General features: G+C 41.6%; 1 protein-coding gene across 1 annotated transcript; it reads right to left on the reverse strand.

The window, feature by feature from the left end:
* Positions 1–3,837: 3,837 nt before the first annotated feature.
* LOC121295299 (alpha-N-acetylgalactosaminide alpha-2,6-sialyltransferase 2-like) lies at positions 3,838–11,139 on the reverse strand. The gene is made up of 9 exons (XM_041219767.1): positions 9,961–11,139; positions 8,475–8,645; positions 7,856–8,009; positions 7,139–7,307; positions 6,460–6,773; positions 6,157–6,260; positions 5,797–5,880; positions 5,624–5,723; positions 3,838–5,166 (listed from the first exon to the last, which is right to left on the reverse strand). The coding sequence occupies exons 2-9, from the start codon at positions 8,594–8,596 to the stop codon at positions 4,996–4,998; spliced, it is 1,218 nt and encodes a 405-aa protein (XP_041075701.1). The 5' UTR covers positions 8,597–8,645; positions 9,961–11,139; the 3' UTR covers positions 3,838–4,995.
* Positions 11,140–14,822: the final 3,683 nt, after the last annotated feature.

Here is a 14,822-nt window from a genome sequence, read left to right on the forward strand (position 1 = left end):
TGCTGAGCCTGACAGCGCCATCTTGCTAATAATAATACTATGTAATCGCTGACTGCCTGCAACTACCTCAACCCCCCCCCCCCCTTATTTCCCGGGATCTGCAGAGCGAACGAGAGAGGGAGAAGCAGGGGGTGAGATTTAAAAAAGGATGCTAGGACACACAAGCAGCACCCGTTAGGCACGTGCCTTAATAGCCCCGACGAGAGCGCAACCGGTAAACCTATATTTCGTTCAGGTGTGCAGAGTTCCTTCAAGTCTCTGTCGGGGTGCCTACCGAAAAACACCTGAATAATCGCGATGGGCCACTGTGCAGTCCAAGATGAGCAAACTTTAAGATGACATGTTCAAAGACTCGTAAATATACAGGTGAAACTATACTATATGAAATTATACTGTAGAAACCAGCCACTGTTAGCTTACCAGTTTGTTTACGTTCCCATCTAAGTAGCTTTAAGCTTTACAAGTGTGTAATTTTTCCCCTCTGGAGCTTTTTGGTCATTCTGTCACCTTCAGTTTAAAAGCTATGCTTTGGCTACTCCCTGCAGCAGATTCAAATAAAGGGATGATGAAACTGTCAACCACATGATGCATAACACATCTAGTGCTATGGGAGTCAAGCCATTTGTTGTGTATACTTATCTATATTGTATAGAGTATAGTAGTGGCACACAATGCATACAGTCAGGTACAGCCTCATCTGTTGTTTCTTGCATATCTTTCTGGGTGGCCTCCTCTTGCTGGAATTGTTACTATGATGTTGTAGCTTAGTTCCAGGAGGGGCTGGAAGAGATGCAGTGTGAATGGAGAGATTGTCTCAGCTTCTGTCTTTATAAAATCTAGGCCAGAGGCTGATCTCATCGCTCAGTGCTGCTTTCAGTTTTCACCCTGGATTTCCGGTCGGCTTGTTTGTTTACAAATGCCTGATTGTGTTGGGTTCTAACATCACTGCCCTCTGCAAGGAGCTATGAAACAGACTCAATAGATGGGAACAGCTGGGTTCTGTGCACTCCGGTTATAACCCTCTGATTTAAACTGGGAAAGGGGTTCATTTGCCAGGGTTGTAGGGAAACCACTGGCAGCAGAGTCCTAGCAAGGACTACCTTTGGATACAATGCACAGAATGGTAAACTCTGGATCAAACAAGCAACACCGATTAGATCACAGTGTAAACAAATGAATTTCAGCAGCCCCTGTTGCAGCACACATTGACCTAAACAGGATCATTAAACAGGCTTACTGGTTATAGACTGGGACCAGAGTTCTGCTCTCCCAGGCACCCTTCCAACCTATGATCTTTATTGTTAATACTGCTTGTCATCCTTTTCATTGTAGCTGGCTCCCTCCTTAATTACAAGAACTATCTATTGCATTCGAGGCAACATTGTTATCATATTATAACTGGCATTGACTTTTGCTATTCATTTTGCTCAGTTGTTATCCCCTTGAGATATATATCAAGCTATTATGTTTATTATATATACATACATACATACATACACACACACACACACACACACATATATATATATATATATATATATATATATATATATATATATATATATATAGTGTATACAGTGTATGTTTTAGCCAATGTCAGATGGTTATTGTTGAAATGTAAATACAGACCAAGATGCCTCTTGAATATAATTCCAGGAGCACACTATATTTAGCTTCACTACACTAAAGCTAAATACGTGAGTCAGATCTCAAGTCACTTGTTTAAGTGCTCTTCCACTGTTTTGGTCTGCCAATAATTGTACCTTGCTATAACCACGCCCCCACACAAGTTCTTGGTCTTAAAGGCAGTAGGGTACAATGCTCAACAGTTCATGTGCTTGGGATCATCCAAGGCTAATATAAGCATTTTCACACCTTTCCTTCTTCAAAGCACAGTACTCGTTAATCACGTTCATGAAACCAAACGTTACATGTGGCAAGACCTGTCAGAGACCTGTGTGTGTGTGTGTGTGTGTGTGTGTGTGTGTGTGTGTGTGTGTGTGTGTGTGTGTGTGTGTGTGTGTTCCAGTGCATGGGGTAAAAATAAGAGAGCCCAGTCCTGGGGTCACAGCGTTTAGGTTACATTAAATAAGTGCCTAATATTTACAGTCACCAATGCAAAAATGACATAATACAGATATTCATCAATATATTTGAATATACTGACATACAGTATTCTATAGGACGTCATACAAATACTATGTATATATTTGATTATCCATATATATATATATATATACATTGCAACTCAGGAGTTGTCAGGAATTTCCTCAAAAATGTTTGCAGCTGCAGCTGCATAAACAGGAGATCAGGTGACCAAATGCAAACGTGCATAATTCCGTTGGCTGTAAATTCAGAATGCTGTTTAATCAAAGGGTTGTGATTAATTGGGAACAGCGCGTTCGTTTAGCTCCATGGGTGTTTCATTAAAGTACTGACTCCGTGTCTAACTTTCAATTGTTCCTGGGAGAACGGAGATCCGTCTTCGCAATGCAGCTGCGGTCAAGAGACTAGTGTCGCATGAAGCAAACAGTGTTTACTCAGCTAACAGTGTGTAACGTTCCTGCCATCAATTGTGCAAGATTATTTATAGCATGGGTAATTGTTTTGTATTTTTGTTTTCAAATAAAGCCTCCACCTCACCACCAGTACCTTCAATAATGCCTGAAAGCTCTCTATACAACGAGGTCAAGTGAGTTTGAACACGACTACAATCAAGGCAGTATTCCAGTGGTATTAACCTTGACCAAAAATTATTGTTTTCAGTAAACTTTTTTACACAGAGAATTGTGAGGGTCTGGAACCAACTCCCCAGTAATGTTGTTGAAGCTGACACCCTGGGATCCTTCAAGAAGCTGCTTGATGAGATTTTTGGATCAATAAGCTACTAACAACCAAACGAGCAAGATGGGCCGAATGGCCTCCTCTCGTTTGTAAACTTTCTTATGTTCTTATGTTCTAAAAGATCTGTGTGATTTTCAAATAATCCTGTGCGGTCTATTTAATATGCACCTCTGTCTTGTTATTTCACTATCTGACTTGCAGTCCCTAAAATAACAGAGCGACATGTATAAAACAGGTCACTTTAATACAAATTCACTTCAGCAGGCATGCTGTATTTTACTTGTCAAACACTTAGAGTATTTACACTCCAAGAGTGTGTGAACGACTATCACTGTGCTAGAAACTGGTTTATAGAACTGGCAAGGAAACCAGCACCCTCTAATGGTAAAGACATAAACTACCAGTGATATAGACATCACAGAGATGTTACATTTCAATTTCACTTTCAGTCCTTACTTGAAACGTTATTTCAGTGAAGAATGACGTGCATTATTTTATGACAAATAGGATAAAAACTTCCACTAGAACTTGTTATGCTTGTTTAAAAAAAATAGGCAGTTTAATGAGGTTGATGGGATTATCTGTTCTAATTGCTACAGTGGACACGTTGCGATTGACATTGCTTGGGACTTTCTCAAGGGGGGTATTGGTATGAGTTTACTTTAGCGTGCACATTTTAAACAATGCAGACATCACATCATTCAACGCCTTCAAGCTTAACACTAAATATTACAACACATGTCATTTTGGCTTATTTATTATTATAGCTTGTGTTCATTAGATTTCTTTTAATTTAAATTTAATTTAATTTTTAGATTTCTAAACACAGGCAAATATATGGATAATTCTGAGGTAATTTCTGTAATTGATATTTAAATTTGACAACAAAACCACTAGAGTTAACTGTGGAGCGGTCTCCCTTGACACATACATTTTCACAGTTGTGTTAATGTTCGGGGAAAATAAATAAATAAAAATCAGCCATTTGTTACTTCTCATTTTATTCAACAGTTATTGACATTTATTTTCATGCATGACCAAATTCTCCAGAGAAACAAGTACTTATTGTGCACCAACACGTGATAGCAGGAGCACCTGCATTGAGGTGCCAGGAAGTAAGAGTTATACAAGTCACCAGGAAGCAACATACCATGTATTCATCTCAATTTAAAGTAAATTAATGCAAAGTACCGACACATTTTGTGGAAAGGGGCAGGGATTAGGGTGTTTGTGCTAATTAGACGCCTTTTAAAGACTTGGTCATCATTTCTAAATACTACAACAAGAACGTATTTGGTATGAAAACACCAAAATGAAATTACTTCTATACAAACATTACATAGATATACACACATATACAGGCACAAATGGTTTGAGGTCTGGTTTGCAAAGGAGATTGTCTTGTGTATAACCATTGGGCATTTAACATATATACAAACTTTTTTTTTTTTTTTTTTTTTTTGTAGCGATGTCAACCTTGCTTTAAAATATTAAAAAAAAAAAAAAAAAAAAAAAAAATCACACAGATGTTTCATTACAGTACAAAAATATATTGATAACAATATTATACGACTGTATTAACATATTCCTGAAGGTATGGAATTTAGCCAGATGAAAGTGGTCATTATAGTTAGTGTATTTGCTTTCTTCTAGGTTTAATTTAGGGAGTTCCCATATCTTATCAGAGTAACACAACCTCCTAATACAGTTCACAACACTCACCTGCTGTTCTCCCTACAATAAAAGCAGTTGTCGTGAGTCGTCGTTATCACATTATCATTTGAAAGCTCAGAGACATGTATTAATGAGGCACATCACCACATTAGAGGCAACACAATGCAGGCTCTTGTACCTCATCCACTGGCCAGATGAATTACTAAAAGTCCAGGTAGGAGAGGACAGTGATATGAGCAGTTTCTGGTTAGTGGAGTAAGCAGTCTATCCACAGCCATCTAGTTTGGCACCCAGAGTAATTCATTTCAATGAATAGGAATGAGTTGTAATTTGTTGAATGTCCAGAAAGTAGCAGTGGTGTATAATGCAAGCTGTAGTATCCTGTATATTCCTGGTGCCCTATGCTGCTTTACACAGTTATTACCAGACAGCTCTACATAGCAGGCTGGTAGGGTTGGGGAACCAGACAGACCATACTCATTCCCTCATGTATAATTGAATGATGCCAGCTTCGTGGAGTTGCTGCCACAGTCTCATTTCCATCATAAGGTCGTGGTTGATGTAGAAGGCCACTTTACGGTAGGCGTTGTCATAGTAGTGGTCTGAGAATTTGGCGTAGTTGGGAGTCATGAAGCCATAGGCACTCACCTGAAAGAGGTGGGGTGTATGTCAGGCAGTGTGAGTCAGAAAGATCAAGTAATACTTCATGGACCACCATATGAATCTGACACGTGCTTTTAATTTTACTGAATGTTTTCATTTGCCAGGGGAAAGCATTGGTATCCCCAGCAATGCGCTTTGCTTCAAGGTTAGCAACACACACCAATGTGGCACACAATAGGGTACCAACACAGGGATGTAAATAAGACTCCGTTTGTATAGCAGTTTCACCTATTCCAGGAAAGGATCAAACAACTATGCAAAGAGTGTCTTATTTCTATACCTGCTTTTAAAAAAAAAATCTATATTCTTTAGCTCAGCAGGAATTTGGTTCTCTAACATCATGCAGTACCCTAGCCCTCCAACAGTAATACCCACACAGTGCATTCTATCAACAGCCCCGCCCTGTCTGACCCCACCCACACCCAGTACTGCTCCCTCTCACCTGGTCACATGTGTGCACTGCAGCCAACAACATGGTAGCCCCTGTGGAGGGTCGGTAATAATCTCTGTATCTTGTTGTTAAAACTTTGGCATACAAGAACCTGCAGAACAAATACAATACAAATGGAATCAGTACATTTACAAATCAGAATGGTGCACACACCTTTCCTTTACCTGTTCCTAATGTAACGGATGAAGTCTGGATGATACATTTTGAATTTTTCCACTCTTACATCTTCTCCAAACTGTTTTGGAGGCCTGAGTAAAGAAGTAAAAAAAAAAAAAAAAAAAGTTAGAGATTTACATGTAGCCACCTCAACACGCTGGTTAGTTTACAAATCCGATTCAATTTCAACGAGGAATCCCTGTCAAGGTGTCATTGCTCTAGAAGTGCCAATGGCTTGCAGGAAATATATATTAAACTTAAACTGCAATATAGCTTTAATCGCCCCGATTTCGTTCAATTTAAAGTAATATGCAGGGCTTAAAAAGCAATCTGATACAGACCATGTTTGAATATCTAAAGATCCTTACGTCTTGTATCGATGTGGCCCCTTCTCGATGGGAGTTTGTGTCACCGCTGCCTTCAGGAGGAGGTAGTCTTGATCGTGGTCCGACAGGAAGATGAATCGGGTCTCCTGTAGGAAAAAATCATTCATTCATATATGAAGCTGCAGTATCATTGCATGGTAATTAACTCAAGATCACCGTGATGCAATTCTAACTACGATTACACAGTAGTTAGAAACTGGGTTTGAAGCTGTAGCTGTTTTTAATGCATAATCTGCCTATGTGTGGCTGGGCATTTAGAAAAAAGTGCTGCTTTCATCTGCATACCTCAGACTTGGGGGGTCCCCTGAACCCCAGTAAGAAATAGGCCACCATGGAGTTCCGCAGGGTGTTGGCGGAGAAGGTGTAGAACGAGGTCCTGCTCCCGACGTCCTCCTCAAACCCCTCAATCACAGCCCCGTTCGTTCTGAAGACATAGTCATGCTGGTCAATCTCCTTTCCTTTCTGGGAGCCCTTTAGTATCCCCCCATTCCCGACCACGGCACACCGGACACAGGCCGGCCTGTTAGCCCTGCTGCCCCAGTCATCAAGCATGTGCTGGTTAGCTGTGGTGTTCAAAAGGTCCAAAGACTCCTTCAGGACTAAGGAGAGAGAGAGGAGAGAGATCACAGAAAATATTCAGGGAAACAAAAAGACATCTTCTTGTCCTCTTGTAGTAACAACTCTATGCTCTATGCCCCCCCCCAACTGGGTGGGGGTATGGGTGGCCCCACCCCAGTCCCTTGCCACAGATCCAGTCACTCATCTCTAACCACTAGGCCACACTGCCTCCACCCAAGTAGCTCAACTTTAATTTGAATTCCACACAGCCTCCCCAGTATCTCAGCTCTAACCACTAGAGCACACAGCCTTCCCAGTACCTCAGCTGCAACCACTAGAGCACACAGCCTCCCCAGTATCTCAGTTCTAGCCACTAGTTACTGAACCCCTACAGCAATGCTCTTGCCATCAAAGGGGACGATGCTCCATCCGTGGGCCCCGTTGTATTGTTTCAGACGGCTGTACTCCTCCTCTGTGGCGTGCTTCTTCCACTGCAGGATGGGAATGGTCTCTAGGAACTTGTCTTTGAACAACGTGGATTTCAAAACCTTCTTGTGAATGTTGTCAGGGCAGTCCTAAGAGACGGTGAAAGAGGAGGTCGTTAGTGAATCTGTTTTGCAGACCTGACTGCCACACGTCCCTTACACTTGTGCAGGTCACTTCACTTCAGCATTGTCTTCAGGGTCATAGTATGTCGCTTGATGCAAAACAGCCATTAGAGGAAAGCAAATGGCCGGCTAACAGGAAATAAAGAGAATGGCGATTAATTCTAACCAGACCACGAGACATGCAAGCTTTCTGTAAACTACAGGAATGGAAATAAGACTCCTATATCATAGCATTTTTAACCAATCCATGTTTTACAACTAGCTTGATTAGCCACAGTGTATAGTGCACAGGTAGTAAGAAACTCAGGTGCGTTATGTGATGGGAGCCTTATTGCCATCCTTGTACTCGTATTGTATGAGATACTCTTATGAATGAAAACAGAACACTTGCTTTTTTGCAAAACTGTAAAATGTGAGATCTATGTAATGAATTAAACGAGTGAAGGATTTCTGAAGCTATTTCATTAGCAGTAAACCCACTGCAAAGCATCTGCTGAATATGACGAGAGCCCTACCGATGAGCGGATGTCCTCTTGTGCATACTTGTCCCCGATGAATGGTGGTTCAGTCAGTGGTGGCTTTGCCTGGGCTGTAGTAGTTAAGGGCTCGGGTTGCACATTGTTTGTTGACTTGTTTTTAACAGGAGATATACCACTGTTTGCAAGCAGTCTGAAACAAATAAACAAACAAACAAATAAATAAATAGAAATCTCCAATTTCTCTGCACAGAAGTTCCCCCATATTTTGTGAGCTCAAATTGAGATCCACAACAAGTAACACTTATGTGACTTAATAAATAAACACCTCATTTTGCCTTTTAAAAAGCAGTATGCAATTTTCAAAACAAGTAAATCTGATAATGTATTTAAATAGAAAAAAAGTCTATTTTTGAATGAGTAATTCATTAGTAAGTACTGACCACTTCATTACAATTGAACAACGCATTTCAACATTTATAATAAAGCCTTGCAGAAGCATTAACATTCAAAACAGCTCTACAGTCCCTGAATGTTCAATCCATAAAAGTTGATTCACTTTTTTGAACCAGCGGGACATTACTTTGACAGTGTCACTGGTTTTCTAAACTGCCTCAGGCAAAAAATACATAAAAGGTGAAAAAAGGCTATACTGTACCTGACACAGGGCACATCCCACATGACAATGAATGTGCGACTAGAGTAGAAGTAAAGTGCGAGAAACACCAGACACAGCAGAAAAACCCATAGCAGCTTCTTAGAAAAAAAGCACTGCTTCATCTTCTCTTCCCTCCAGAGGTAATGGTGGTTAGCAGGCAGACAGGCAAGCCTGGGGGAGGGAAGGAGGTGAAAGACACAGAGGGAAGGACATAAAACTAGTTCCTCCAACCTGTTCCCCTTCTGACAGCAGTCAGATTGATCCTGATAACTGACTGATCATTTCCAGACAGTCACAAGGGTATGTGTGTTCCCTGGGACTGGGTTCCCCCAGTGCGAGACAGCCACTCCACTCATTTATTCATTGCCTGGGTTTTCACAACCCTTTTCTTGGTTATTAATTATTAAAAGAGAACTTTGGAAGTTTGGGATTGCAGACAGCCAGGCAAAGAATGCTGTTCACACTGAATGACTGATCTGGAGACATCCTTATAATATTTGACCTTGTTAATTTAGCACTTCTGGGGGCTGGGGGAGTGCAGCCAACATTCCCATTCCAGGATCTTCTTCCAACAATGTCCTTTATTATGCAACTGAACAGTGCAGAACTTTGTTGCAATAGTGTAGGTGTTCAATGAAGTCACCAGAACCTGGTCTGGAATGTGTGTATTCCCTGTCTGTGAATAGGGATACCCCATCTACACTACCTAAGTAATGCACACTCAGCATGCTTTTAAGCATGTGCTTTCCATTCACAATTACATTTTCTGATTGTATATATCTACACCTGATCAAAGGTTTTATTTGACAGTGCTAGTGAATATTGCTCACACCCCACCATGCACTTCTGAACTCCCATTGTTTAGTTATACTGGTGAAATGACCAGGTGTCATCAATTAGGTTCCTGGTAGATCTACTCTTAACTGATTGTACTGTTAATCACAGCATGAGTAAGTCACGCCTGAAGCAGCAACTTATTCTGATTGCCCCAAATTTGTTAAGTAATAAACTTCATTGAGGGTATTTCTGACACCTCTGCAGGTCTGCTGTGAGTTTCTAACCCTGCTGTCTAACCCAGGATTTCCCAATCCTGGTCCTGGGGACCCATGTGTCTGCTAGTTGAGAACTCAGCTGGAATGTAAACCAAAAGACACAGTGGGTCAGCAGGACCAGGCTAGGGAAACCCTCATCTAAACTGGCTGGATTAATTGAAGGAAGCGAGTTGAAGTGCTGACACCTGTCATTAATTATTCCACATTGAGGTTGAATTAATGAAAAGTCTCTGCATTTCAGTTGATTATGAAAAGCTGTAAAAGATCACATTTCAGCCCGATTTGTAACTTCACACAAACAAATGTTTTGAGGCTTGTTGTTGCAGTTTTAGAAAAAATACACAAAAGTTCCTTGAGTGAATGCAAACAATCAGTCAATTAATTTGAATAAAGACTGCAGAAGTTGAAAAGAACAAGAAAACAAAACCACTTACCCTTTCTCTTTTCTTCACTCCAGTGAAACCCTCATACAGTTCCAACAATGCCAATGCATTTCCATCATAGGGAAAATGAAGTATCTCTAACAGTCCAGCAGTTCATTTCATGTCATGATCTGGGAAGAGATTCAATCATCTGATTCAAGTGTTACAAACTGCGCCTCCCTTGCAAGTTCACAAGCCAAGACGGAAATGTTTCAAATCATAGCATTCAGACAAACTTTTTTTTTGATATTGGCTTCAAAAGTGTAAAGTGTAACCCATTTTCCCTCCGTTAGAGATGACTATATTCTGGGTCAAGAGTTTAATTGCTTTCTTTAGCGAGAACAGCCCTTGTTGACATCACTTCCTTCCAAGGCCACCTCATGATATAGGATCTCCCCCTAACAGGAAGTGGAAAAGTTTAGCATGAGAAGTGAAACTTTCAGTTTGAAGAACTGAACACATTGGTGCCCTGTTCTAAAAATAATAATAATAATAAAAAATAAATTAAATATGCTCTGATTGGTCATTTTGAAATATGAACATCTAAGACAGACTGGAAGACTATCTATTGTGTTTTAGGCTGGAGCCACACTAGGATAAGTGTCATCAATTTTTAATTGCAGGCACCAAATTAGTTTTTAGTTTTAAAAAGATGAAGGGTGGTTAAGAATCCTTTATTTCAGACTAAGGCGTTGAATCTTAAAGAATCTGGTTCTGTATCTTTTATATACTGGTGTGTTTATTAGTCGTAGTAGGATTTATATTACATTTAGTTATAAGGAGCAGGTATATTGGCTGCTACTTTAACTTTGGGTACTATAACCTCAAACATTTCTTTGTAACCATTGCCACTATATGAAATTGAAGCTAATAGTTTGTACAGGATACTGGATTTCCCAGATTGGGTGTGATGTGGCTTGTAGCCACCTGATCCATTATTAAGCATACAATAAACTGGAGTAAATATATATACTCTGATTCATTAAACATCTAATGAGACTGAGTCTGTGTGATTTTTCATGATTGTATAACAGGATGTTCTGTAGACCAGTACACAAACTAACCACATAAAGGAGTTTAAACACCTCTATGTCCTCCTAAAATGTCTCCTGTTTTTAAGAGGTTAAGAAATAAAAATATGTGTACTGTGACAAGGGGTACAGATTGAGGGAGAGTTGGGGGATGTGTTACAGTATAGAGGGGTACAGATTGAGGGAGAGTTGAGGGATGTGTTACAGTATAGAGGGGTACAGATTGAGGGAGAGGTGAGGGATGTGTTACAGTATAGAGGGGTACAGGTTGAGGGAGAGTTGAGGGATGGGTTACAGTATAGAGGGGTACAGATTGAGGAGAGTTGAGGCTAACAATGTCATATTCTCCCATGTCTAACTCCCTCTAACTCCATCATCTCCCCATGTGTACTCCTCTCAACTCCCTACAATGTCTCCACATGTCTCCTCACTCTCAACTCCTACCCATAAATATGTACATATCGCTGTGTTACAGTATAGAGGGGTACAGATTGAGGGAGAGTTGAGGGATGTGTTACAGTATAGAGGGGTACAGGTTGAGGGAGAGTTGGGGGATGTGTTACAGTATAGAGGGGTACAGGTTGAGGGAGAGTTGAGGGATGTGTTACAGTATAGAGGGGTACAGGTTGAGGGAGAGTTGGGGGCTCTGTTACAGTATAGAGGGGTACAGATTGAGGGAGAGTTGGGGGCTGTGTTACAGTATAGAGGGGTACAGATTGAGGGAGAGTTGGGGGCTCTGTTACAGTATAGAGGGGTACAGATTGAGGGAGAGTTGAGGGATGTGTTACAGTATAGAGGGGTACAGATTGAGGGAGAGTTGGGGGCTGTGTTACAGTATAGAGGGGTACAGATTGAGGGAGAGCTGGGGGCTGTGTTACAGTATAGAGGGGTACAGATTGAGGGAGAGTTGGGGGCTGTGTTACAGTATAGAGGGGTACAGAGAGGGAGAGTTGGGGGCTGTGTTACAGTATAGAGGGGTACAGATTGAGGGAGAGTTGGGGGCTGTGTTACAGTATAGAGGGGTACAGATTGAGGGAGAGTTGGGGGCTGTGTTACAGTATAGAGGGGTACAGATTGAGGGAGAGTTGGGGGATGTGTTACAGTATAGAGGGGTACAGATTGAGGGAGAGTTGGGGGATGTGTTACAGTATAGAGGGGTACAGATTGAGGGAGAGTTGGGGGATGTGTTACAGTATAGAGGGGTACAGATTGAGGGAGAGTTGGGGGATGTGTTACAGTATAGAGGGGTACAGATTGAGGGAGAGTTGAGGGATGTGTTACAGTATAGAGGGGTACAGATTGAGGGAGAGTTGGGGGATGTGTTACAGTATAGAGGGGTACAGATTGAGGGAGAGTTGGGGGCTGTGTTACAGTATAGAGGGGTACAGATTGAGGGAGAGTTGGGGGCTGTGTTACAGTATAGAGGGGTACAGATTGAGGGAGAGTTGGGGGCTGTGTTACAGTATAGAGGGGTACAGATTGAGGGAGAGTTGAGGGATGTGTTACAGTATAGAGGGGTACAGATTGAAGGAGAGTTAGGGGCTGTGTTACAGTATAGAGGGGTACAGATTGAGGGAGAGTTGAGGGCTGTGTTACAGTATAGAGGGGTACAGATTGAAGGAGAGTTGGGGGCTGTGTTACAGTATAGAGGGGTACAGATTGAAGGAGAGTTGGGGGCTGTGTTACAGTATAGAGGGGTACAGATTGAGGGAGAGTTGGGGGAGTTACAGTATAGAGGGGTACAGATTGAGGGAGAGTTGAGGGATGTGTTACAGTATAGAGGGGTACAGATTGAGGGAGAGTTGGGGGCTGTGTTACAGTATAGAGGGGTACAGATTGAGGGAGAGTTGAGGGCTGTGTTACAGTATAGAGGGGTACAGATTGAGGGAGAGTTGGGGGCTGTGTTACAGTATAGAGGGGTACAGATTGAGGGAGAGTTGGGGGCTCTGTTACAGTATAGAGGGGTACAGATTGAGGGAGAGTTGGGGGCTGTGTTACAGTATAGAGGGGTACAGATTGAGGGAGAGTTGGGGGCTGTGTTACAGTATAGAGGGGTACAGATTGAGGGAGAGTTGGGGGCTGTGTTACAGTATAGAGGGGTACAGATTGAGGGAGAGTTGAGGGATGTGTTACAGTATAGAGGGGTACAGATTGAGGGAGAGTTGGGGGATGTGTTACAGTATAGAGGGGTACAGATTGAGGGAGAGTTGAGGGATGTGTTACAGTATAGAGGGGTACAGATTGAGGGAGAGTTGGGGGATGTGTTACAGTATAGAGGGGTACAGATTGAGGGAGAGTTGAGGGATGTGTTACAGTATAGAGGGGTACAGATTGAGGGAGAGTTGGGGGCTGTGTTACAGTATAGAGGGGTACAGATTGAGGGAGAGTTGGGGGCTCTGTTACAGTATAGAGGGGTACAGATTGAGGGAGAGTTGGGGGCTGTGTTACAGTATAGAGGGGTACAGATTGAGGGAGAGTTGGGGGCTCTGTTACAGTATAGAGGGGTACAGATTGAGGGAGAGTTGGGGGCTCTGTTACAGTATAGAGGGGTACAGATTGAGGGAGAGTTGGGGGATCTGTTACAGTATAGAGGGGTACAGATTGAGGGAGAGTTGAGGGATGTGTTACAGTATAGAGGGGTACAGATTGAGGGAGAGTTGAGGGATGTGTTACAGTATAGAGGGGTACAGATTGAGGGAGAGTTGGGGGATGTGTTACAGTATAGAGGGGTACAGGTTGAGGGAGAGTTGAGGGATGTGTTACAGTATAGAGGGGTACAGTATAAAAGTACACACAGTTTAGGAAGACAATTGGGGATGGGTGGGAGCTAAAAGTTACATTGAGAACAGTATAGAGGGGTACAGCATGTCAAACTACCTCTCAACTCCCTACACAATGTCATATCTCTCTATTGTCGCTCAAATTCATGTAATTTGGGTTTATACAATATTACAGTTCATGTGTGTCAAATTTACTTATGTTAATGTCAAAAGACCCACCCTCGATTTTCAATGTAACTCTTTATGTCATGTTTTGTGAACAATTTCTACATACATTTTTCATCAATGTTAAATTTAAAAAAGTCATGAATAATAATAATAACAACAACAACAACAACAGAGCGTGTTTCGGGGACAAAAGCACTTGATGTTGAGGACAGCAACTAAACAGAGTTGGCATAGCTGGAGGTTTTCCATGCTAATCAAATCGACACAATTTGTTTTTCAGAAAGCAGAATGCAGAACTGAACGAGCCCTGCTGACCGACTCCCACTGCACTTTTCAGAAGATTCTTTGTTGTACAAAAGAACCACGAAGCTGCCCCACATACCACCAGCACACCAGCAGACCCAAAACCATGTGTCTTGGCATTTGTCAACCCACAACTTATTTAAATCAGGTACGCAAAAGACTGTGCAGAATAAAATGGAACACACACAATACATTCAAAAGTATGTTTAGTACCGGTTCAATGGCATTCATTACTGGAGTCCTACATAGACAAAAGAAGTTTATAAAAAAAGCAACAGAACTTTTTGGTTGTACAGTATTTAAGGGTAGTGTGCATTCTACATGTGTTGGATCAATAAGGAAAACCTATTACAAGAATACAAGGTATACAGTAAAGCAGGGGGGTGTTTTGCTGAGCCATCATAAACAGCTAATATGGACTGGTTACAAGCTAGATAGTCAGTGCTGTGGGAATGTTCTCCTTTATTGTCATGGCTTATTAAAAGCCTCCCTTCTCTCTTCCTGACTTAATCTTTCATAAATAATAATTTCTTCATGTTCTGTCAATTCTCTTCCCTCTGTATTTTCTTCTACACTCTATCCTTACCACTAT

This window comes from Polyodon spathula, chromosome 20 (genome assembly GCF_017654505.1).
Source record: "Polyodon spathula isolate WHYD16114869_AA chromosome 20, ASM1765450v1, whole genome shotgun sequence".
NCBI classification, from domain to species: domain Eukaryota; kingdom Metazoa; phylum Chordata; class Actinopteri; order Acipenseriformes; family Polyodontidae; genus Polyodon; species Polyodon spathula.

Bases quoted from the DNA above. Each gene is read 5' to 3' on its own strand.
- LOC121295299 (XM_041219767.1), bottom strand. From the start codon at position 8,596: ATGAAGCAGTGCTTTTTTTCTAAGAAGCTGCTATGGGTTTTTCTGCTG. The intron at 6,261-6,459 runs GTATGCAGATGA...TTTTTCCTACAG, and splicing joins GGGGACCCCCCAAGTCTGAG to GAGACCCGATTCATCTTCCT. The intron at 5,724-5,796 runs GTAAAGGAAAGG...TTTGTTCTGCAG, and splicing joins ATCCGTTACATTAGGAACAG to GTTCTTGTATGCCAAAGTTT.